Genomic DNA, 25,097 nt, shown 5'->3' with positions numbered 1-25,097 from the left:
ATTTATAGAAGCAAAAGAGATGGTCTGATGAATACTTGCAAACCATCTTTCTAAGTCATGGCTAGGGAAGGGTATTTGTTCAGAGTCCCCACCTCTCCTTCCCCACAAGCACTGAGACTCCTGCCCTCTACCATGGGCCTAGCAGCTGCAGAACTGGGATCTCCTCTATTAGGTGACAAGCCTCACAGGGCAGGGGCCATTTCCCCATTGCCAAGCACAGCCTCTGGACCCCACCACAGTGCGTGCCATCCTATAACAACAATAGTGTAACATCAGCATTAAGGAGGTGACCCCGGCAACTCAGCCACTACGCTCCACAGTGTCAAGCTGCACTCGTAGTGTTTGGCACCCAGCAGCCTTTCCTCAGAAGGGTTGTCCGAGTGAAACAGGACTTAAAAGAAATACATTAATTAGCAAAACTTCAATTCACCAAGTCTGCTTGAGAGGAAGACTTTTCATATGAGGTAAATTGCAGGGCTGAGTTCAGAGAGTTCAGTGTGCACAGAAAGTTGATTCAAAGCAGCCTTCCTCATCCTGGCACAGGCCCGGTTGTTCCCTCCTCTACAGCATTGCTTCAGGAATACAGTGTCATCATCATCCACTGTAAAATAATGGGGAAAGTGAATTGAAGTCATCCATCCCTGCGAGAGCTCTGCGATGTTCACAGATGAACTGCATTATGGGGCACTGGAGATTTTCTGTTGCCAGAAGGAGCAGAAGCCATAACAGAGCAGAAGACTTATAAGCCTGAAGCTGCTTGTTGTTTCTAACCTATTCTGTAAGTGATCAGGTAAAGATACCGTTTTTAATGCTAGAGAACAAAACATGCAGTGCCACTTGCAATGAAGGAGCCTGCATTTGACAGTCAGGGAATGGGCTTTACCTCAGATTCCCGGAGATATATCCCTTTGCCATCTTGTGTTAAGTTGCGAAAGGCCTCTGTGAAAGAAATAAATGAGGAGCGTTAACTTGATAGCCAAGAGATCAACAGCCGAGACACTCTGTCTCAGGAAAAACCTCAAAGGCAGAGCTTGTAGGCTATTCACAAGCACATGTGGGCTTCTCTGTTCTGCCACTGGAAGATCCCCAAGGGCTGGGACACAGGAAGCAGCTGAATAAAGTCAGGCATGTTACTTTATGTCCATCCAGCTGTGAAACCTCGAAATGCAGGCAGTCCCAACCCCACCCACTACAATGCTGAGACATGTGCAAAGCGTCTACAGCACAAGTTCACAGACTTGAGTATCAGCTGTCCCATCATCACAGCTGCAGTCCCAGCAAAGAAAGGTATATTCCAAGGCTCCTTTCTTCCTGGAAAACGAGCAGTCTTCATCTGTAATTCGCCTAGCTCCTCCTACTGGCACAAACCTGCAGGGAGCTAAATCACTCTGATATATACAGCCTGAACGGTGGAAAGGTAAAGAGAGGGAGCGTGATTTCCTCTATATGTGTTCCTGCTTTAAACTGATTATTCTTGGTCTATTCAGAAACCCACTTCTCCGAATTTTGACCTTTCCACTGTCACCTGGAGCAGCATCAGAAGGGCCAGGGCTAGATGGGCAGCCCAGCTTGCCTGGCCAGCCATGTAATGCCAGTCTCACCTCCCATGATCTCCACTCGAAGCATGAAGCACACAAAACTCTCAAAGCTGATCTTTAAGTCAGGGTCACCATATCTGATTGCCATCAAATTACAGACTTCATTGCTGAGTGAAATGCCTTCATAAAAGGGGAAAAAAAAACAAAAACAAAAAAACAAACAGAAAACAGAATGAGATGGCAGCTTCCAGCTGTACACAGCTGAATGTGCTATTGGTGTGCACACAGCTGTGAGCATGCACAAATGAGTGGTCTGCAGCCCTTCTCCAATAGCTTGTTTTTTCAAACCTCCCCTAAGATATTAGCCAGCCCAAAACAGACCACTACATGGAGATCTCTACTCCAAATCCATAAGGGTTCAGACGTAATCCCCTATACTCACAGTCCTGCCAGAGATGGAATAAAATACACATGGGCATCCTTTGCTCATGGTGTATGAAGGTAATAACAGAAGCTGTGTTTAAGAGCAATACTCCACAGGAGGGTAGGAAAAGAGGTGAAAAAGAAAATCCAGAGGAAGCCCATACAGAAAGCATCAGTCCCAATGTCAAGCAGCATTTGCAAGGAATAAAAGTATTTTCTATTCATGGCCTGGGATTTTAATTTGCTTTAAGCAGAGGTCCCCCTGGGTTTCTCACTGTGTTTTCCCTGACTCTGATGAACTGGGTGAACCACACACCAAACACAGGAGTGATATTTAATCTGTAAACATGCAAAAGAAGCTACAAGACTGAGCAGAAGCCCCCACTCAAAGCCCAGGAACAACAACATAACTTGGACCCATATGTATCATCTTCCATTTCTAGATCAAACTTCAGACATTATATCAGTGCAGTCTGGCACCAGTATTGCCTCTGTGCAAGTCCCACACTTCCAGCTTCAGTCCCTGAGCTGTCGTTTCAGCAGAGGTACCAATTTAATATGAGCTAGATCTGACCTCCTGCATGTATCCGCACAATCCCACACAGTCTTTTAAAATTAAATTAGCAATGAACAGGAAGGGATTTTAAAACTGGGTCTAAAATAGACAGACACTTCTGTTTCAGAGAACTATCAGTACTGGACCATACTGGAGCAAAGATTAAGTAGCCCATCCCACAACAAAATAATTTTCAAATGTGTTTGCCCAGCTAAAGAGGGAAACAGAAATGGCTAAAACCATGCAGCCTGTGATGTTTTCCACTCTTCCTGGGCTCTACCTACAATTCTCAAGATGATTCCCAGCCCTGAGCTTTTTCCAGCCTTTATGAGGAAGAGGATGAGACATGCCAAGATGTGCTGTGGCCTCACCTGTCTCCCGTACAGCTGTATGCAGTTCTACAAGGTCAAGCTTTCCTGATCTGCTAGTGTCTCTTTTCTGAAAAACTTCCTGGGAAGGGGGGGGAAGAATAAACATTTTTAAACAAAACAACCCCCTCAAACCACAACAACAGACAACACCAAAGGGATTGTGAGCAGGAAGCTTCTGCAAAACTGCACAGAAATTACTGTTATACCAAATAGAAAAGCAGCCTTTTCCACAGGACTCTGAATTCCTGAATACTCAGTGTGCCTGAGGCATTCAGCTTTGTGAGAGAATTAAGGTCAGAACATCTCAGTTACACGACAGAGAGCACCCATTACATTAAAAAACCCCAAACAAACCAAAACCTCACAGCCACTATAACATTCATACAAGTATAATATGAGGATAATGATTTCTTAGCCCACAAGCCTGTCTATAGGCTTGATCCTCCTCCCACTAAAGTTAATGGAAACCTGGCTGCTGATTTCAGAGGCAGCAGGAATCAACCCTTTCCCAAACCAATTCCATTCTGTCACAGCTGAACTGTTATTATGGAGGGTGAGAAGTTCAGTAAGCAGGGCCATGTCCTGGTGGTAAAGAAATCACAGTAACACCCTGCCTGCCCTAAGAAATAATGCTTCAGTGAAGTATTATATGAGTCAAAAGTATCACTCATGCCAAGGATACATCCAAGAGTGCCAAGATACCCTGGCAAGCATCCAGACTGAAACTCAGGTGAAAACTCTGGAAATCTGGACACAAAAAAAAAAAAAAAAAAGAAAAGAAAAAGAAAGAAAATGAAAATACTGTTTTTAGGAGTCACTGAACATCTCTCAGAAAAATGAACTCTAACAAAATTCCCCCTCGCTTGAGAGGGCTCAGGCCCCAAAGCTTTTGTGAAACTTTACACCCACTTGCAAAGACATATCATTTATGATGATAAAAATATGAGGCAACAGGATGGATTCTACTAGTCTCAGAAAATCCAATATGAGCTCCCTGCAGGCATGTAATATGGAATGAAATATGGTGCGCTATCTCCAGCTATTAGAGAAAATAGAAGGAAAAGGACATCCAAAGCTGTAATCCCAAACAGAATTTACTGCTTGACCTTGAGCAAAGTCACTTGACCTGAAGAGCTTTGGGGAGCAGCACTGCAGATTAATTAAAACCCTTGCATTCTCTTTCACAGAGACACTGCCAGCTCTGTTAATATAATTAAAAGTACAGGCATCACTGAAAACATGATGCTACATCAAAGCTTAGCATACCTGATTCATACAGAAGTTACATGAAGAGTAAACAGAAATAGACTCTAATCTGTCTACATATCATGATTATAGATTGACTGTAGACTTCCACTGAGCAAGCAACAGAACCATAACTCACCAATCCCTTCTCTGCAGAAATTGAAAATGTTTTAATCTTCTAATAGCCTTGTTTAGTAAATATGAATCAAGTACTGCAAAGTTTCTAAATTAGTATCCTAAAATTGATCACTTATGAAAAATAAAGACTCTGCTCAACATAGACTTCTCACAAGTAAAATGGTGCCTGGTGGATCACTTTGCAAAGGCAGAGGAGCTATCCTTGTCCACCTTTGTAGAAAAAGGAGCAGTGTCAAATTCTGCTTAAACAGAAAAGGCATCACACCAGTCTTTTGTGTTCTTTCTTGCCTATGACTGGGCAGTGTATTTTCTGTGTTGCACATTAGTTATTACTTGTGAATAAACTGGGAAGGAAAACTGGATTCATCCTTGTATCTATAACTTCATTGCTGTTGTTCAGAGAAAACAGCCACTGCAATACCTCACTGCTGTCCAGGTAGCATTGTTTGTAACTAGGGACCAAATTACGAGCTTGTGGGGTGCTCTGGGCTGCCACTGGCAGAGTGGATGTCACAATCTTCACAAGACAGACAACCACAGGACTCACCTTGTTCTCATGAGCATGAGTCACACATGTCACCTGCACCTCCATCCCGTCTCCCAAACACAAAGAGAGCAAGGAACAGCCCTATGCATGCATGGCAGGGAAGGGTAAATAGGAATAGCAGGCATGAACTAGGCACATCAAGGTAAAGACAAGACCCCCTTCCACTGCATAACTGCCTATAGACCAGGCTAACTTTCTACACCTTCAAGCAGTGGCACTGCCAAGACTGTGACAGTGGCACTGGATGAAATGAGATACAGTTTCAGAATCAAGTCTGAGGTCAAGCTGGGTTTGGAGGTCAAATTCAGAGTCTGCGTCCACACAAAATATATATGCATGCTCTTTCCCCTCATTTTTTGAGTTGTTGAAATTCAAACCAGATTAGCTTCACTTACAAAATTCCTACCATGTTGATTCAAACCCCAGCAAATCCTTTCTCTCTGGAAATCTAACATGGCATCAGAAGAGTCAATTCAGTCAGATTCAAGCCAGTTTCTCCTCCCAGAATTCAAGAAACAGATACAGGAGCAGAGGCTTTTCTCTAAGAGGGTTTATTTTACAGAAACATTATTTCTCAGCACTTACTTCTCCAAGATATATTATTCAGGATCCTCTGGAGCTGAACAGCATTTATTTCAGGATTCTGTGATATGGAAGAAATTTTTTTTGTTTTTAAGTATTAAATCACTTTTCTCCCTCTTTTGTTTTCCCAGCATGTCCCATCTTCATTCTCTGCTTTTCTGGCCCCAGTCCAGCCATGTGAAAATCAATAAAAAAGACTCCCTTTGAACATGACAAGATTCTCAGTCTGCAAGAGCTGCAGTCTGCTCTGGGCTAAGTTCTCAGGGCTCCAAACAGATCAATGTGGTAGTGCAGATTTACACTGAGTGAGAATCCAGACCATTAACCTTTCAGCCCTGGTACCATCTGTCCCATCAAGCACACTGTCAAGAGACCTGCTTCAAATATTTCCCTTTTATCTTTTACAAACAAAAAAAGATAGAAACTTTGGAATACTTCCTCCTCAAACTCTTCAGAGAAGAGACTTGCCCTCCTCCTCGTTATAATAAAGTTTACAGGTTTTTTAGAAACTGTGACATTTATTTGTTTGGAGGATTTTTTTCAAATGTCACTCTTCAAAAATAAAAGCCTGTTTCAGATCACTGAGGCATGCCAGGGTAACATATTAAGAAATGGCAGTACTGCTCACCTCTGCGCGTACTTGGACCTCCTGACAGCAAAGGACCAGCATCTCGCAATATGTGGCAATTTCTAACACGTCTGAAAGCCACACCATTTTCAAAATCTTAAACAAGTTGCAAAAAGTAAAAGCATTCCTTGTTTTTAACAACAGCTTCTGTCAAAATATTGCTATCAAGAATGCAAATGTGTTTTTGTGAAATCGTGTTTGCCAGGGTATGGTACTAAATAAAGGCAGCCACCTTTCCTGAAAGGTGAAACACTTGCATCCCTCACCTTAGGTAGTGGGATCCCTGAAGGTCAACTCCATCCCAAATCAGGCCAGAGAGATCATTAAAAAGAATCTTTCACAATAAGGATCGCTTTTCACTAGGAAAGTTAGTGAACAAAGCAGGTGATGGGACACCTGACACCTACTTCACCTCTCAAAGCAACTTAGCTGCCATCAAACTGTGATGAAGGATGTACACGTGTCAATATTTCAGGGGGTATTCTCTAGTAGGCAAGTTTCCCCAACATATGTAAGAACACCCTAAAGGGTAAGATAGATCCACACAGCCCACCACTTTGATCGCAATACAAGCAATAGGAATTAACATTTAGAGAGAGCGCGTGAGCCTGATCAGCTTCTGCAGTCCATTCTCCTGTTTCCCTGGCACCCACAGCTGTTGGAAAAGGGATCTTAGAGGATACATCCCTGCCTAGTCCTTTAGTATATGTTTAGGGACCTGCTGGCCATTATTTTGCTAATACCTTTTGTGTCTGTTGATACTGTCACATCCACAATGTCCTGTGGCATTACGTTCCAGGCATTCACACCCTATTGTGTAGACAAGTGTGCCTATCTCAATGCCAACATACTGCTAAGTTCAGTGGTCAGATCTGCTGCATGGGATCAGCACTGTACACACAGTCCAACCTCCTGTTCCACACACTTCCACACCCAGACCTCCCTTGAACATCCACATGATTTTACTTTCAGAGAGCTACATAATAGCTCTGGAGAAATTTGGCAGCTCACGCACACACTTACCTGTGCAAAATGCTTTGTGAAGAAATCCTCCCAAATCTTGCCTTCATACCTATCAACAATTTCCTTTAAGATATCAAAAAAAAAAAAAAAATCATTAACACAAGGAAGAAAAACATTGCCATCCAAGACAGTTACTAAAGATGCTTTCTCAGAACAGTACTCCCATTCTCTGCCCTTCCACCTTCTCCCCACCACTGCAATCAATGCTACATTACTAACACAGCCCACTGCTGAGATAGCTCTCCACCTCGCAGAAATGCTATTTCTTAGAAATAAATGCTCAGATAACACTCTGGGGAGAAATATTTCCCCCCACCAAGCTGTGCAGCAACAAAGCATGGGATTACTCCATGCCAAGAAGAGAGAGAAGGGTCTCTGTCCTCCTTCGTATAGGAGAATAGAGGAGATGAAAGAAGAAATGCCCACGTTTACACCAGGGAAACAGATTATGCCATAAACTCGCTGGCACAAGTTGGAGATGTGCATGTACTGCCATTGAGCTCAGTTATTTTGAAAATAAGCTATTGACTGGTGCATGGGAACAGTACTGCTCAGGTCCCATGATATCTTCAAAACTCTCAAAGCATGAAAGAAGCAGGAAGAAGTGCAAGAATGGGCGATGGGTCTCAAAAAAAAGCCATGAATAGGAAAGGCTATAGAGCAAGTAAAATGGCACCACTAAAAGAAGCTTGCAAAAAGGCAACTAACAAAGATGTCTAAAAATTTGCCCGTCCCCCACATTTGACTGCATCTGTCCACAGAGTCCAACGGACTCTGCCTGTAAACCCAAGCTATCCTTTCAAAAGTGCTGGAGCACAAGCAAGCACTCATGTTCTCACTCAGCCTCTCCATAGGGCAGAGCAGAAGGAAAAGCACAACATTCTGAACCACAGACCTTCCACTTCCCACATATTCACTCACCTTAGAGAGGGTGAAACTGGTGTTCCCACCCATTTCCCTGGAGATGCAAAAAGCAGACACATTAAGGAGTTATTTGTTTGTCTCAACACAGGTGGCATCCCCCATCCCCAGAAGGGGCCCCAACCCACCGTTGAAGCATATGTTTTTTTTTCCCTAGTCTTACAACTGCAGTGAGTGAAGCCCTCATGGCCATACATCTCTCCAGGGGCAACTGGCATTTGAAGTCTCTAAAGCACTATCTCTGCAAAGCAACCATCCTAGTATCAACAGCAGGGTCTCCTGGCAAACTGATGATGCGTTAAAAATTGTTGTCCTTCTCCAGTCTCACATATGAGCAGGCTGCAAGAATCTCTTGTGGGGACCTAGCTCAACACCTCTTGAAAGGATGAGGCCAAAAGCAGTGCTTCAGCCACTGAGAATCCTAAGGTGGGGGAAACTCACAGCCAGCCTCTCCAAAAGAGATCGTGCTGCTTTTTCAAAGCAAAGCAGCATCTCACCGAAGAACATGCTTCCTGGAGAAGACCCGCAGGATGAACTCGGACTCTTGCTGAGGCTTCAGAGTGGATGGGACAATCACATAGACACCAGGCTCCAGGTGGAAGTCATGAGTCACTTCCCGCTCATCAAGGAAGACCTGATGCTTGTTCACAGGCTGATGTCGGGTGAAGAAAGCTGGGGGCAGCTTTCTGTTGCTTTCTTGGTACTGCTAAGGGAAAAAAACAGAAGAGAAATATGTTCTGAACCAGCTGAATAAACAGACAAAAGGGGCTTGTGGAGAATTCACAGGCATAACATAGACAGCCTGCCTTCACACCTCAGATATTTTTACAGTACAAGCAGATAACAGGGCCCAAAGGACTCTGTCTCATCCCAGGACATGGTGATTTTCACTATGCACTGCCCCTGCGCAATACTAATATGACAAAGAACAAGGCTTCCTGCAACCTTATCAACAACACAAAAGCACTTGCAAGGAACCGAAGCAAGGACTGGGGAGAAGAAATGGCTCCTGACAAAGCAGCTACTGCAAAAGTCACTATCATACTGGCAGAAATGTCTGCAGGCAGGACTACTCCAGAGACTGCTCTTCACTAGGCAGAACACCCCTCCTATCCCACAGGCACCATGCACTTTGTCCCCAGCTTTTGCACAAGGGAACTGGTTGCAGATGATTTTTCAGAGCCCCTGTGATCTGAGCATACTGCAGGAGCAACCTAATTCCTAGCCATGACTCCATGCATGTGTCCTTGATCTGCCTGGCACTCTTGGCTCTTACAGATGTTTTGCTCTGGAGGCACTTCCTGCAATAGGAGGATGGATAAAGTGTTGACCCAGGCAACACTGAACTAATTTTTAATGCCACTGAATGTCCAGTAGCCAAGCCAAATAAATAATCCTGCTAGCTAAAATCACTGCCACCTTCTGATCTTGGCTGTTCCTCAAAACATTCAGCTGTTTTACTCTGCAGCCTCACAGGGGAGATGTTATTCTTCTTCCTTTGCCAGTATTTTTCTTACTAATAGTGCAATCTTTCTTCTGAAGGGTTCAGGGTTACTCCTCCTTATGACCCTTATGTTAAATTCCAAAGTTTTCATATTCCAGTCAATACTTTGTTGACCATAGTTCCGATACCTTAGATGCTCTCAGCCAGCCATCTCTCTGTATTGATCTTGGCAACCACGACAATCCCGAAATTAAAGTCTTGTCTGCCACCAGTCTCCCTCGGATGTGGCACAGCAGTATGCTAGGGCCACACTCAGACCCCCTCTATCAGGAAGCTTAACTCACTTGTAACCCTGATAATGCCCAAAATCTTTAAGTCAGGAAGGAGTAGCATCTTACCTCATGGTTACCATGCCGGAAATACAGTAACTGGGAACACAATTGTGCTGCCCTGACCATACACCAAAACTTTTCTTTGCTAGAATTCAAAGGGATTCTCATTTAAGAGGTATTCTGAGTGGTAACAGAGTGGAAGATATGCCCTTTCAAGATGAAAGGAGCTAAACCTTTCCCTATTTTAAATAGCTCCCTGAGGTCAGGGCCAAAATTGGGACTTATATCAGGGTTACACTTCCAGGGACCTTCCTCAGGTCCCAAAGACTCCTGTCTAAAGAGAATGCTAGAAATATAGCTAGCCTGAGGAAGCTGAAAACACCCGTAGCATCAGCTCCAGAGCATCCCCAGCCAGTAAGGAGCCTGAGCTCCCTCAAGACCCCTGACTTGCATGGGACACAGGCTCTGTTCCTGCCTCATCCCAAGTCTGGGAGGCAGCAGAAAAATAGTTCTGGCTCCCCTGCGCACTGCAGTGAGTCCAGCTTAGACACAGCCAAGAACTGGGACACCATCCCACAACTGCAGCAGGGACAAAGTGCTGATCAGGTAAACACTGATGCCACTTCTAATACCTCTGAAGACTCAGTCAGAAGCTGAACAACAAATACTCTGTTTTAAGACCACTGAGCCCTCCTGATATGGCTGCTTTTCAGAAGAGTCAGTGGATAGCTCTAAATTAATAGTGTCCTACTGGGGTGCTTCATGTAACTAAATACAGTTACCTGTCAGCCAAAGAACAAAGGCAAACACAACACCTTCAGTGTTGTCATAACAGCTGCACCAGTCCAGGTCCCTCAGCAAACAGCCAGCACAGTGACAAGGGACTCACCTGTAGGTCCATCTGCAGGAAGACAAGAAACAGAGTGCCTGTCAGTCAGGGACCTCTGGGTCTCACACAAGATAGTTGTATCATTGATGAGAAGCAGCTACATACATCCAGCTGGGGTCTTTGCCTTCAGAAATCTCAGCCCCTCCACCTAAAAAGCCTTCCCCAAAGCCATTTCTCTATAACTGTGCAAACTCACAGCAGCAACAAAGAGCTGTGGCTCTGTTCAAGGGAGGAGAGTGGCTCTGGAAGGCACTCAGATAAGCAGAGAATTGAGGGGGGAAACTCTCACTCCTTCTAGTGATATCCACTTACCCCTGTATACACAGGGAACTAGCAGTATTCATACATAGGCAGCTGCCACATCATACTAGGAATACTTCTCAAGCACGATTTTACCGCAGTTGGAAATAACCTGAGGGAAGTGCTCTCTCTGCCCCAAAGTAAGGGGATTCCTGGCACCCTCTCCCAGCTCTTGCACATATTCTCAGAGAGGGCAAAATAAAGCCCGGTGTGCTCTGAAGCAAGAGGCATTTCTCACTGCTCTGCAGGCTGACATACAGCATACCATGTGGTAGGCTGGAACTTCCTGGCATGTGAGAAAACTGGGCACAGGCAAAGAGAAAAGAGCACAGATCACCCTGTGCACAACAAAACTATTGGTCTGCAAAGCTCTACAATTTACAGGGGCTGGAAGTTCTCCTATTTGGTGAAAGCAAGAAAGGCAAAGCAATTCTTCACACCTTGTAGAGTAAAAATCCAATGAAGTGGTGAGGAGCTCGGTTCCGGTGTTTGCTGCTGTGTTTCTGCATCAGGGATATAACCACATTGCAGGACACCAGGTTTTTCTTACTATCTTCAACTGGTAAAACATTCAGCCAGTACTGAGGGTTCATCCAGAAGGTACCTAAGCAAAACAAGAAAAATATTTTGATGTCATTTTCCATTACAAAGTGGGTTGCCAACTTCCCACATGATGCCTGGCATCAGACTGTGGTCTGATTGGCTGTTTGGACCTCCAGACCCCACAAAGATTTGATCTTACAGAATCACAGAATCATCTAGGTTGGAAAGGACCTTGAAGATCATCTAGTCCAACCATTGACATAGCACTGACAGTTCCCAACTACACCAGACCCTTCAGCACTATGTCTACCCAACTCTTAAAGACTTCCAGGGATGGGGACTCCACCACCTCCCTGGGCAGCCCATTCCAACACCTAACAGTGCAGTTTACAAGTTTAGCAGTGTAACCACTATGTAAGACATGGTGAAGGCCCAGGAACAAGAGAACTACATTTCCACTCACTTGCAACTAAAGGCTCGTTTTGTTTATAAATGTATCACTGTAAGAGCTAGCTGACTTCAGACCCCACCTGCTCTGCTTCCAGAATGGCTGAGTCTCTGCATTTCCCCATTCACTTTACTTAAAATACCACTCTCTGGAGGTGCTAAGGATGCACATTTTAACAGTCAGGTTTAATGCCCCAAGGAAGCTCAGTGTTGGCAATTGATCCTAGGATTCTGCAGCTCATTTCATGACATAACCAGCCCATTGCCCCATGTTTGCAATTGATGCAGCTTCTGTGGTAGCAGAAGCTACTCAAAGTTCTTCAGCTGCTTATTTCTGATGCTTGTGTGGCGGGTTATGCAGGAAGAGCATGTTTCTGCTGTCAATTTTGTGTTAACAGGTATGAGGTGCTGGTAACTGAGTCAGCAGAGCAATGTTACCCCAGAGTCATCCAAAAGAGTACCCCTCACCATTACAGAATCCCAGACTTCCTCCTGCTGTGCTTCCTTTAACCCATCTCCCACTCTTCAGGGAGTACATCCACTTTTTCCCATCCTCCTGGCTCATCAGGTCTGGAGTTAATTTACAGATCATCAGATCTAGAAAATGAATCTTAAAATCTCGCAGAGACATCCTGGGAAAAGAGTGCCAAGAGACATCTTGTCAGCAGTTTAGTTTAGTCCATATGGCTTATAAAAAGAAAAGGAAAGGGAGCAGGGAACTTCGAAGCTGCAGCATTCTGTGTTACATATGGTAATGCTCATATTTTATTAGGCAGTAAAGAAGAGAGCGTCTGCTCCAACAGCAGCATCTAGCAGTAGCAAATGCACGACTAGAATTCCAGCGAAGGATAGCAGCAGAGATTAAACCGCGGTGGAATGACATGGGCGACAACATTGCCACCTCGTGGCAGAAGCCATGGAGAAACCACGAACAAACCAAGCAAGAGCTTCCCAAAGCTATCTTAAAAATGAAAGGTGGGACAAGAACTCTTGAGAGCTGCCCATGTCTCCAGCAGCCCTGGGAGACCTGGCAGCATCCTGCTTCTCCCTTTGAAGAACAGCGCATCTCTTCTGTGTCAGCAGGGCTACCACTTCTCACATCCCCAAGCAGAGGAGCAGAGCAAGCAAGGAAGCCTGGGCTGTTATAAAGCAGATGACATGTTTCAACGTAAATGACAGTGTGCTGCTTCATCTCCAGACTCAGCCCTAAAGCTACTGGCAGAGAGGGGAGAGGTGAGACTGGCCATTACCAGAATTCTCCATCCTCCTTCTTTTTCCTCAGCAAAATCTTCTCCTTTGGGCTCAGCAGCTCCCATTTGCAAGAGCTAAGGGCAAAAACATGAGGTGACTAACCAAATGTGGTCTCAAATTCAAGGCAGAGTACATAGCTTTCCTGTATAAAAAGATGCCAAATCCCTGTCCCCACATATCTCCATATTTACTCCCCACTAAACACAGGCCCCCTATGCCCTCAGCCATGGGAGACTCTCCAGAAGCACTCTGGGTCCTATGAGATGTAGCTAAAAGGCTCCAGTTTTCTCCAGCAGAAGCCAGAAATGCTCCATTTCCATCAGCCAGTCCGTTCACTTGCACACACAGCTTCCAAAAGTACTTAAAATATAAAAATCTAGACCTGTTTTGTTGGTTAATTTTCTGTCAAAGGAGACATAATAGGAAGAGTGTTTGGCATAATGAATGAATGACTAGGACAGCACAAGAGGCAGCTGGGAGTCGTTTAAAAGGCAGGCCTACAGTATGTTGCTCATTATGCTCTTCAACAGGAGCAGCTGGTATGTTGTCATTATGTGATAGACACGCATCAGAGAAGTTACTGCTCTGCAGACAAGGTGAATGTCACTCACATTTCCAACACCTCCCTACCCCCAAGCCTCAGCAAACAGGGTCTGTGCAGGGAATGAAGTGAAGCTTGGAAGGAAGGCACATGCTCCGCTTCAAACTGGAATAGGACACAAGTCTATGGTTGCCTGTGGTCTAGAATGCAAACCACTGTCTTTCATGGATCTCAGTCAAAAAATTCAGGCAGATGCAAACGTGGGGCCCATTTGCCTCCCTAGTTGCTTCCTTTGATCTCATACCCAATTGCATTTCCCCAGTCAGTCAGGACAGAGGACTCCTTCACAGCTGCCCAACTCCAACAATTCACAGCCTGTGGAGGGCTTTGCAAGGTCCCTCCTGTAATAAAGGGCTGTGTGCCCTGAAACATGCTGTTTGTTTAGAGCCTCCTGCACAGCTATCTCTCACTTCACGTGCCATTCAGATCACAGCAACATGGTCAGCGTCTGATGTTCATATTACATTTCCTCTGGCATTCAGTGAATGGAAAAGCAGAACTGAGCTTGTTGAAGCTGCATGTGTGAAGTGAGCCCAACCACGTGAGCACTATCTGCTGGAGAAATACAAATATTGAGTCTTTGACGCCAGAGGGGCTGTGCAGGCAACTACTTATCTTAATGATGCCGTCAGCACTAATTCATGCCTGAAGATGGCAGCATATTTCCTCCAAGAAACCTTTCCTCACACTCAGCATCAGGCCTTCCCTTTTTTTTTAAACTCACCTGTCACTCCAGTCTCCTTTCCATTCAATTTTTCCCCATGGATTTCTCAGTCTCACTAGGTTTTCTGGTCCATATTGACAGGTCACCTGCAGAAAACAGTAACACTGTGCTTACCAAGGTCTCAGCAGTTCTCATCCAGTTTACATTACTGTATTATGTCAGATACTAACAAAGATTTTGTTTGTCCTCATAGATGCCAGCAAGTATAATGATAAAAATCTATGAACATGCAACTCTGAATGCCAGCACAAAGAGATTAAGATGTTTACCTTCTGTAACTGAAACCAGTGGCCTCACAGATTCCTAATTTGGAGGCTTGATGGTAAATTCCTCTGCCTTTCCAACATCTGCTCATTTTGTGGTTACGTAGGGGCAGAACTGTACTACTGTGAAAGCTAAGTCCTGTCCAGTGCAGTGGCACAGCACAATGCAGCCCATGGGGTGACCTGAATTGAGATGCCATGTGGGAGAAGAGGGAGCCGGGCTGACTAGGGGCTTTGTTGGCACCACACAGTAGAATGACTGACTTCACACCAGCTCTGCATGCTCACTCAGTCCTTTACTTCTGCCTGGTTCTTCATCCCACCAGAAGAGCCAGACTGACAGACATGTGACTGATAAAGTTCACACCTAAAACCCTCCTGCTATGTGTGGGAGACACAGACATGCATCATGCAGCTCATAGTATCCCTTCCAGCTTTCCTAGTATCTCTTGCTAGACATACTGAACATGCTTTCACCCACATCTATATCATATGTCCAAAGTCCCACAAAGCCCTTTGCCACCCTTGTCAACCTCCTTTTGTGGCTGAACAAGATAGTCATCCATCAATCCAGGAAGAGAAAGGTCAAGCTTCCTCCCACTCTTTGGGACCTATTATTTTACTGTCCCTTACCTCTAGACAAATATCTTTAGGGAGCTGCCAGTGATACTTCCACAGGTCAGTGGAATCCACTGCAGATCGGTGGGGTTTTCACGTTTCAGCCCTTGTATTCAATTATCTTTACTTCTTTATGGCCTCTTCTCTGACTTCAGAGGAAGGCTTTTCACCCCAAGTAGATTTCAACACATCCTCCAAGCATCCCCAAAGGCCAGTCCTTTCGTCCTTAACAGCTAAGATGCATTTGTAGGTGATACTCTCAGCAAAGCGCTGTGAATCATTCCCACCCTTAGAAATATACTGATCTATAACCATTGTCCTTTATGTCAAGGTCATGATACTAAAATGGACACACTTGAAAGTGAATTTTTACAAAGTATACAGTGTCTTTTAGTCTTAGAGTAAGAGAAAAGCATTGGGGGAGGAGATACCATAGTTTCCCTGATTAAGGGTGGAACCTATGACTGCAATAAAAATTGCTGACATCCAAACAAACCTGGACCCAGGACTTTAGGGCTACTCTTACCTTTCTAATGCCAGTTACTGTATAGGCATGGCCAGCAACAAGCCCATTCTTCAGGACCTTTGTTGACTGTATACAAGGAAGAGAAACAAAAGGAAAATAAACCTTTTAGTCTATCCCTACTTACACAGCAAACTTGTACCAGTACCAGAGACCTCTACCCGTGTAAATAATGACTCTCAGTGCAAATGGAGAATAGTTTGAACTGTAAATCTAAGATCCTAACAGCTATATTTTGCAGTATGTTTGGAACTGGAAAGTTGATTGGGAAGGTCCCTTCCTAAATTGTGCATCTTTGGCTAGAGACCATCTCACTTTTTAAAAGTCCAGGAGGTAAGGTTTTGATTTTCAGAACAGTAGGGTTTCCCAACAGCTGAAGTGTTGGCACATGGCTTGGAAGCCAAGATCTGAATTAATGTTCTGAACTAGACACTTCTCTATCTTAGCTATAAGTTTATTCCATGAGTCTGTGCCTCACTGCACCACCTTCAAAAATGGAAAATTTATTTAACAAAAATGAGAAAATGCAGTAGGTCCTTACTTAATAGAGGTTCTCCAATAGATAAACCTGTTCCTAACATCACAACAGGGAGCTGAGAGCTGCAGAGAATCAATCCATATGTCAACTTTAAGAAAGAGATTTCTACAGAAGCCACATGTGGCAGCTTTGGTATTTTCTGAGTCACAATGACTAGCTGAACAGAGGGAAACAGGTCTAGAAAGGCTTTTAGCTGTGAAGCCATTTGATGTCACTCCAAGTCTCACCCCTAAATGTGTCTGACAGCCCATGAGAGATCTGCTGTAGGTTGCTCTTGTCAGGATATCCCACAGATCAGGAGGAGCTGCTGCAAGCTTGATCCTTATATTAACACCACCTGTAAAATCCACCAAAGCTTCTGAAACTTGCCCGATCTGCAGATCTTCATAGGAGCCATAGAGTCTAGCAAAAAAGACATCAATATATTCTTGGAGTTATAGTCACAGATGATAGGTTAAGGAGACTGTAACTCATGTTTATTGTAGGGGAAACTTTCTCATTTAGGAAGAGAGAAATCTGGCAAACTGCCTCCAAGATTGGCCATAGTCTGAAAGGGTCTCTTCACTCACTATCATTCCTCCGTTGTACAGTAGTGAGAACCTGCCCATACTTCTTTGATAACTCTGCCTTAGCAAGTGATGTCTGAATATAACACCAGACAATAATAAAGTGCCTTGAGAGTTCAGTCTGCAGTATGATTTTCTTCACCACTGCTGAACAACTTTCTGAGCTCTTTCTGTTCTAATGATAACCCCAAATGAAAATAACTGAACTTTTTCTCCTTTGCTGTGATCTTTTTCTCACTGTTAATTAGAATTTTTCCTTGCTCCGCAGAGATTATTTCAGCCCAAAATTAACAAACTCCAACAGTTAGGCCTTGTTGCCTTTTTCTTAGTCCTGATAACCGTTCTAGACAAAACACCCTGGAGACAAGCCAGTATTCTCATTGTGTCATGTGACACGTTGAACGCCTCAGCTCTGGGGGACCTGAGAGCAGGAACTTCTACCAAAACCAAAGTATGATTCTTCAGCAGACCCCCAAAGTGAAACTTATTGGAGATTTCTCAAATTGGTAATACATCAAAGGAAGCATCAGGAATCATTCACCTTTGAAAATCCCTATCTCTGGCCTTCTGCTCCTCTGTGGTATTTACAAGGAAGGCATCACCCTAGCCAATACACTCCAAACCACGATAACACTCAAGAGGACAACTCCCCAGGATAGGTCTGTTTTCACACTTACTCCTAAATCCTTGGATCTAAACTCAAGGGCCTGAATTGATAACAGCTACTGCAGTAGCAGCTTCTACTGTGTAATAATAGAAAGATGAGAACCATTTACTGCACTCCAAAAGTGGCAAGGACTAGGAGATGCATTTATAAACAAGAACAAACTGCGTAGGCACCAACCAACATATTTTAGAGAGGCTATTTACATAACTTGTAGTGAGTCACTTACTTAGCATACGCCTTCTCCAGAAGGGCTCCCCAGAACACGTTCTTATAGACTGAGGAAACAAAGACCAGCTCTCCTGCCTCATTCACCGGCAGACGATCATCAACCACCACATCAACCCATTCACCGAAGTGCCAGAACTGTCAGGGAAAAGGAATGAGCTGATGTTTCCCTTGAAAGGGACCTCCCCTTGAAACAACAGGAAAGGCAAGATAGCTTAGCTGTGGGCACAAGGTGAACTGCCTTGAAGAGAGAGCTGCTTTGGATCAGCAAGACATGCTAGCTCACCCACAGAACCAAATCCTCTCCCTCATCCTGCCAGAGGAGAAAACAGAGCATGTATCAGGTGTAAAAGGATTAAACAGGGAAATGAGGCACAGCTGGGCTTCTGGGGAAGGAGTTCCTAACTGCAGGGATAGCAGAGTTGCATCAAGAGCAGACGTGCTCCAGTCCTACTGACACTATGGGAAAAGATTTTTGTCTGGATTAAAATGTGGGTAGGACACAGCTGGAGAAGAGGGCCAAGCAGAGGTATATCCTCAGAGTGGCTTGCAGTTGATCCACTGCCTGCATTGCTTTGTGGGAGGGGTGATGGGCTACTCGCCAGGCCGGGATACTCTTTGGCCACTTGCCCCTGGCCAAGAGGAACCACGTACAAATTATTTAAGGGTGTGACACAAAACATGACAGGGGATTTCTGAAAACCTCCTGCACTTTGGGGGAGCAGATGTACCCGGAAGTGGAAAATGCCAGCGTATTTCCTCTCAAAGCTCTGGTTTTGTGGCACGACTGCAGCCAAGATGTCCTGGTGGAATGTCAGGGCTTCCAGGGCCGCCAGGAACCAGCAGTTCTCTGAGCCAAGACAAATGGACACATGCAGTTGGCTGAGAAGCAAGAGTTGTCAGCCAATTCAGGAACACCACCAAGATCCTAGCAAAAGAGCTGTTGTGCTGATGTCTTTACAATTATAACAAATCATACACAGAAAATAAGACAATCCACATGTGTGCTTTATTTAACCAAAACATCATTGGCTTATAATTGTTCTTTCATGATCTTTTCATTTGGATACCATTTGGTTAAATAAGAAATTTAACAAGAAATAGCTCTCAGTGGAAACATTCCATTGTTTTACTGATATTGCATGGTTTTTTATCTGTTCTCTGTAAAGGCACACTATTAAAAGAAACTTTTCCCTTTTTCTTTGAAAACATTAACTTGTCAGAAAAGAAAAATAATTTCCAATGGATCTCACATGCAAGACTGTACTTCTCAGACTTTGTGTTTAAGGGCTTAAAGCACTTCAAAATTAATTTAGTCCTGCCCCTTCCTGCTTTACAGATTACAATATAACCTTTTACTTTAGCTAACACAAATGAAAGAATGATTTTTCTAACTGCAAAGCTGGGAATAGGATGCACTCACAGCAAGCCTTAGGTACAAAGATAGCAAAAGTCTGATTTTCCTTCTTCTGTGGTCTCTGTTCAACTGTCAAGCAGCAACATTGCAGACTAGTAAGCACACAGGATCTCTTCATATTGCACCACTAGCATGCACAGAAGCAATACAGAATAGTGGTTTCAGCTTGTGGAGACACTTCTCACTCCTCAGATATCACCTTGAAGCTTGCTAGGTTTTTTACCGAGCCTATCCCACCTTAATGATTGCTTCATCCACACCATGCGAAGTGAAGAGATAAGAATGTGCACACCTTCTATTTTGTATGCCAAGTTTTATACAGTCAAAGTTCCACACAAAATGCTATCTTGTATAAGAATACTGAGATATTTATATAAAGGAGCTTCCTTACCCACCAATCCTTGGCAGAGATCAAGTTGTTTTCTGTTTGCAGCATAAAATACAGGACTTCTGTGCAAAGCCTGGGAAGCAGACAACCAAAAAGAAAAGAGGGAGAGAGTGAAGTCAGTAACATGAGCTCGTTTAGCTTCATGTCAAGGACTTTCTGCCTCCAGAGCTGCAATCTCATAAGATGGGAAATACAGCGAGTTCTTGGATGTAAAAACCTCATGGATATGTGACACAAAACACTTCCACCTGTTCAAAGCTTTCAAAATACCTAGGATCCCTTTGTCCCAGCAGACATTGTTCTGGTTAAGGTATAGCTTTAGTGTTACCATGTGTTGTGACTAATCTGACACAAGCCTGGGCACACATTTGTGTTTGGTCTACATTGAATTTGGACTCTGACATAAGCCACCGGTGCTCACTGAGAAAACTACGCTTCAGGCCTGTCAGTCCTACTCCTCTGTAATTGCTGACAGGTTTCAGCCAAAAGAGTCTACAATAGCAGAGCATAACTGTTCAGACTTTCAGCTACCCCAGCTGACATCTCCACAATTGGAATGACATTCGAGCTACAGACTAGCTGATGGCTGCTACAGAAGTTCCTGTTGCTGTGAGGAGTGAGTCTGTGAATAATTTTTCAGAGAGAAATAATGTTGTTATTTTTCTCCTCTCACAACTGCCTCTGGGGTCAAATTAATAAGCAAAGTGTCAAACTTACGTTTCACTCTAATGACCCACAAATTGCTCTAGCTAATTTTCACACTGTTGGCTTCCGCTTTAGGCAGTAGCAGAGAACCGGCAAACCCTCAGAAGGCAGTTACAGTAATTAGGCCCCAACCCCTATCCTTGGTGAATTTGGGTGTTCAGTTTGCAGGCCATCAGTCAGAAATGCAGCAAGCTACAAGCCTGCAGGCTGAATGGCAGAATTTCAGCATTTCCTCTGCAGCACAGGGACTGAAGGATGCACAGAATCCATCCTCATAAAGCCTGTGCTGGGCTAAGTTTGGCATTCAGAGCAAATGGCAGCCTTCTTCACAAGGTAGTTTTACAGCAGCAGAACGGTGGACCGTGAGACAGAGAAGGTTTCAAGTCCATTCCAATATCTCTAGGATGGAGGGGCACCTGAAGGCCTTTGTAGAGGAGAAGACTCATGTTGACCTTTCTCTCCCAAATACCTCTATGCTGATATAGCTGCCTCAGCTGCAGTGTCAGGCACAACCCAGCTCAGGCCCTTGAGGACCACACTCTTCCTCCACCTGCAGATCATGACTTAACACAAACCATCTGCGAGACTGAATTACATATGAAACTCTTGAGAATGAGGGCTGCTGTTCCCAAGCTCTCTTGCTGGCTTTGTAAAGGTGCCTCTACTTTCCCAGCGATTTTCACGAGTTCTGCAGAAACCCAGCCCTTCTATGAAATCGGTTAAATCTGACAAAATATGACAGCTAGAAAATAACTCAGCTAGGAGATGCTATCTGCTATTACCTGGCAGAATTCCCTTCCAGACGTGGTAACATAAGGAGTCAGTGCTACTGAAATTCTCAGATAATTCTGCATATTGCTTTCAGGAAAATCTGATTGTCAGTACATTGCTCAGTGGCTTAGTAAAAACAGAACTTGCATTGCTAGTAACAGGCCTTACCGAGCTGTGTCAGCGCTCTCACCTGGCTTCCTGGACTTGTTATCTAACCATTTGTTATGAGAACTTGCTCTGTGACCAGCCCTTGCAACCTTATTGTATCTTATGGGATAGCAGCAAAGGCCTTGGAAATACGGGCACAAATAGAAAACAGAGGACCCAGAACTAAAAACATCTCACAGACTGATAGTCAGTTACTGGTCATGGCAGAAGCCTAACCTTGAGAGACAGCCAGGAAAAGACTGCTCTAAGTACAGTAAACAGTTAAGCAGGAAAAAAACAGCCCAGTAGGAGGATAAGGCACCTGCCACTGCTGGCAAAAGTAGCAGACTCCAACATCACAACGGTATGTGGTCTATGGGAGAGGGGTCAAAGGCTAAGAACTCTCTAAAAGCTCAGAAATCTGAAAGGTTAAGATCTTGAATTGTGGAGAGAGGGATCATCGCCATGAGAACTGCCATCATGGAATCACAGTGGGATCATCAGAACTGTGAGCTCCAAGGACACTGGCTCCCCCCACTGCCTTTCCCTGCTCTCCCTGCCTGCCCCGAGTGTTACTGGATATAAACTGAAAAAAGCTGGTTATGATTTTGGGCAACAAATGCTTCAACTCCATGTACCCCAGCTTCCAAAATGATAGCTGACACAATAAGTGTGATCTCTGGACGCATTAAGGCACACCTAAATTAAAGTCTAAGAGTAGTCTGCCCAGTTCTAACATATTTGCTGGCTACCAGCTACACTCATTCCATCATGAGATTATTCACTGAAAGTCACTTACATGTGGCCTCTTCCACTGTAAATTTCGGGGTAGTTTCTTTAGCAGCACTCCTGTTCCAATAGAGCTGATGTGAGCAGGGAAGCTGTCATCTGTGAACAGGCATTTGTTCTTCAAACACATCTCCAGCAAGGCCTGGTAGTTCTGCTGGATGGGTGGGGTGTGTTTTTGAAAGACGCTCCTGCCTAAAGGCACAGGTAATTTCTTTTTTTTCAGGCAGGGCAGAAAAGACATGGTGATGTTCGCAGTATGCCTGGGTAATTTTTTTCCACTGAGGATTCTGCAGGGGTCTTACCCTGCACAGTCCAGCTGGAAACCCCTTGTTTCTTAGGATGAGGTGTGTCTTCTCCGGAACAATTCCTGATCATTAAAATAAGTGTAAAAAGTCAATTTAATCATAGCTTTTTAAATTTTCTCTCTGGCTAGCGAGGAGGGTGGGTGTGGGTGGCACTCCTGGGAGAAGTGGGAGACCCATCCGATCCAGCACCTATCATTGCGTTTTCAAGACTTTATATTTGCTGTAGATCTGAGTGAAGTCAAAATGAGTGAGCCCATTGACTTTTACTGAGGCTTTGAAGCCATAGACACAGCTATTCTCAGTCTCCCTCTGGACTATTTAGCCTCTCCAAGATATTTTCATAACATGCTGCAACACGAATGACAGTCTTTATTCAATCACATTCTGGCACATGGAGATTTCCCCTCCTCCCAAGAAAAGAAAACTAGCAAGATAAGGCAAAGGCTAACAGAAAAATGGAATACCTTAGGTGTTACAAAGCCATTATTCACAACCCTCCCCAATAGTTATTTTGCCCTTTTTGCCTCATTTTGGAGAATGATACAACCTCCCCCAAGAGATCACATTCCATCTTGCTGATTACCACAGATTCACACATGAAATTGCATGCTGACTTTTTTTTTTTTTTTTTTTTTGTAACAATCAAGACAGATGTTTCTCATCCCCTCACTGAAAACAGCAAAGAGTGATTTCATAGCTCTTCTAAACATTAGCAGCCATCACCTTTTGCTTCAAGTGGTGGGCTTCTGGGAGAAATCATGATTAAAATCTCAGCAGGCAAATCACACCCATCAGTGGTAACAAAGCGATCATAATCATAGCCTTCTCATTACAGCATGGACTGAAAAAATGAATCGAGATACAAAGTTCAATAAGTGGTTCACATGTCAGAATGATACAGTATTTGGAAGCCTTCCCTGCAGAGGAGGCTCTTTGAGACTCAAATCATTGCCCCAGGCACCTGAGGAAACTAGTCTCTGTTAGGAACCACTTGATTGTTACTCCCATCGAAGCTGAAGGTCACCAGTTTTCCCTGTGAGAAACCATACAACTGCAGATTGTGCCATTCTCCCACACGGAGCCCTCATTTGTTACAAAACCACTCTAAACTGACCCACAAGGCTTTATCCTCAAGGGCAACCAAGAGAAAATCTTCAAAAATAAAATTCAGTTTTCTATTGTACAGTAGACATTTCAGACCTGAAAAAAGGATTTAAGTGCCTAACAACTTGCCTACTTTTTCTCCAGATGAAAAATACTGTCTCTCCCTTCAAACCCTGCCTTCTTACAGCCATTGACCTTCACAGCTACAGAAACATGAGCAACAGAGAGATAGATTCAAAAGAAAAACAAAGAAGAAAACAGCCTGGAGACTGGCTGTACTTTCTATAGATAGACAAAACATGTATGAAGAATAATTTCTCATTTTGCTGCTCCCCAGGAAAAGAAGTGGTGAGCAACTGACAGACTTTGAGCTACACTGAAGAGCAAATACTTGAGACTTGATTTTTGGGTGTGCAGAGCATCCACAACGCCTGATAAAATCATTGTAACCCTTCACCAGTTCTCACCTCAGTCTGGCATTTATTTGAAAAAGAACTAAACTTTATAGGTAGGCCTTGAAATCCAGAGATAGTATGAAAAAAACAATGCTCTCAAAAATGGAGGCTTAAATCACCTGAATACGTAGCCTTATTTTCACGAAACTCAGCCAGCAGCCCTGACTGTAACAGTGTGTGTTGAGAGTCAATGACACAGCTACTTTAAATGTTTTGAAAACCTCCCGGCTGAACCTGCCTGTAGGTGTATTGTTTTAACCTCTTCCCCAGATTACCTGGAAATCTTTGAACAAAAGATGCAATGAAGCATTTCATGTGTCATGAACAGTCACTGCTTAGACAGCTACAAGGTGTTCCACCTCGTGTTTTAACCCTCTGCCTGCTGTCTGGCCGCAGCCATGTGTACGAGCAGGTGTCAGATACAGCTGTGTATGACCAGCCATGGCATACCAAGAAATCACTTGTACTCCACTTGGCAATGTTACCAAACCAGAGTGAATCGGAGTATCCCACCGTATCCTCCAGCACAGGTGGAGCAGTGTGTATGCATGTCTCCTCCAGCAATTAAAATTTTGAAGGGAAAGCAGCCAAGTGTAGCAGACAGAGGTTAAAACCTGTAGGTGGAAGTCATGAACCAGTAGATTGGATGGAGGTGGTTCTCTATTCTTTGCACATTCCCCAAGTTAGTATGTTTTGCCATCCAATATAAGTCCTTCCACTACATTAGCATCCTATGATCTCCACTGATCTCTCTCTACATCTTAGATGACTCGTTCCTGAGTCTTAAAATGAGAATCTGAAGAATTCACAGAAAATCCCTCACTTTTAGTAAAAGTAATTGGACCATGAAAGAATTCTCCAAGAGCCTCTTACTCTCTTTACAAGAGGATTTATCTCAGGGAATACAGGGACAGTGGGCAAATCAAGGGCTAAACCTGGAGCTGACAGAGCTCAGCCCAGCTCCTCTGATTTAATGAACACAATCTGTATATGAGCCGAGGAGCTGCTCCTGATTGTGTGGAACAGAGCAAATGTTTGCAAGCAAAATAATAAATTTTAGGGTGAGCACAACAAATGATGCAAGGCCATCTTTTCCAACCATTCTTGTAATAC

At 44.0% G+C, this 25,097-nt stretch overlaps 1 protein-coding gene across 1 annotated transcript; it reads right to left on the bottom strand.

The window, feature by feature from the left end:
- Positions 1-574: 574 nt before the first annotated feature.
- Positions 575-22,361, bottom strand: CAPN14 (calpain 14). The gene is given in 20 exon segments (XM_074926486.1): positions 575-601; positions 884-939; positions 1,602-1,718; positions 2,889-2,967; positions 3,095-3,163; positions 3,571-3,635; positions 5,404-5,461; positions 7,052-7,114; positions 7,973-8,009; positions 8,470-8,675; positions 11,366-11,541; positions 12,396-12,559; positions 13,178-13,252; positions 14,504-14,589; positions 15,911-15,976; positions 16,673-16,847; positions 17,905-18,041; positions 18,635-18,753; positions 19,712-19,781; positions 22,131-22,361. Coding segments are annotated over 20 exon segments (2,076 nt in total).
- Positions 22,362-25,097: the final 2,736 nt, after the last annotated feature.

This window comes from Athene noctua, chromosome 1 (genome assembly GCF_965140245.1).
Source record: "Athene noctua chromosome 1, bAthNoc1.hap1.1, whole genome shotgun sequence".
In the NCBI taxonomy this organism is placed as follows: domain Eukaryota; kingdom Metazoa; phylum Chordata; class Aves; order Strigiformes; family Strigidae; genus Athene; species Athene noctua.
Note: the sequence above shows the minus strand (reverse complement) of the source record. Positions and strands in the feature narration are given on the sequence as shown.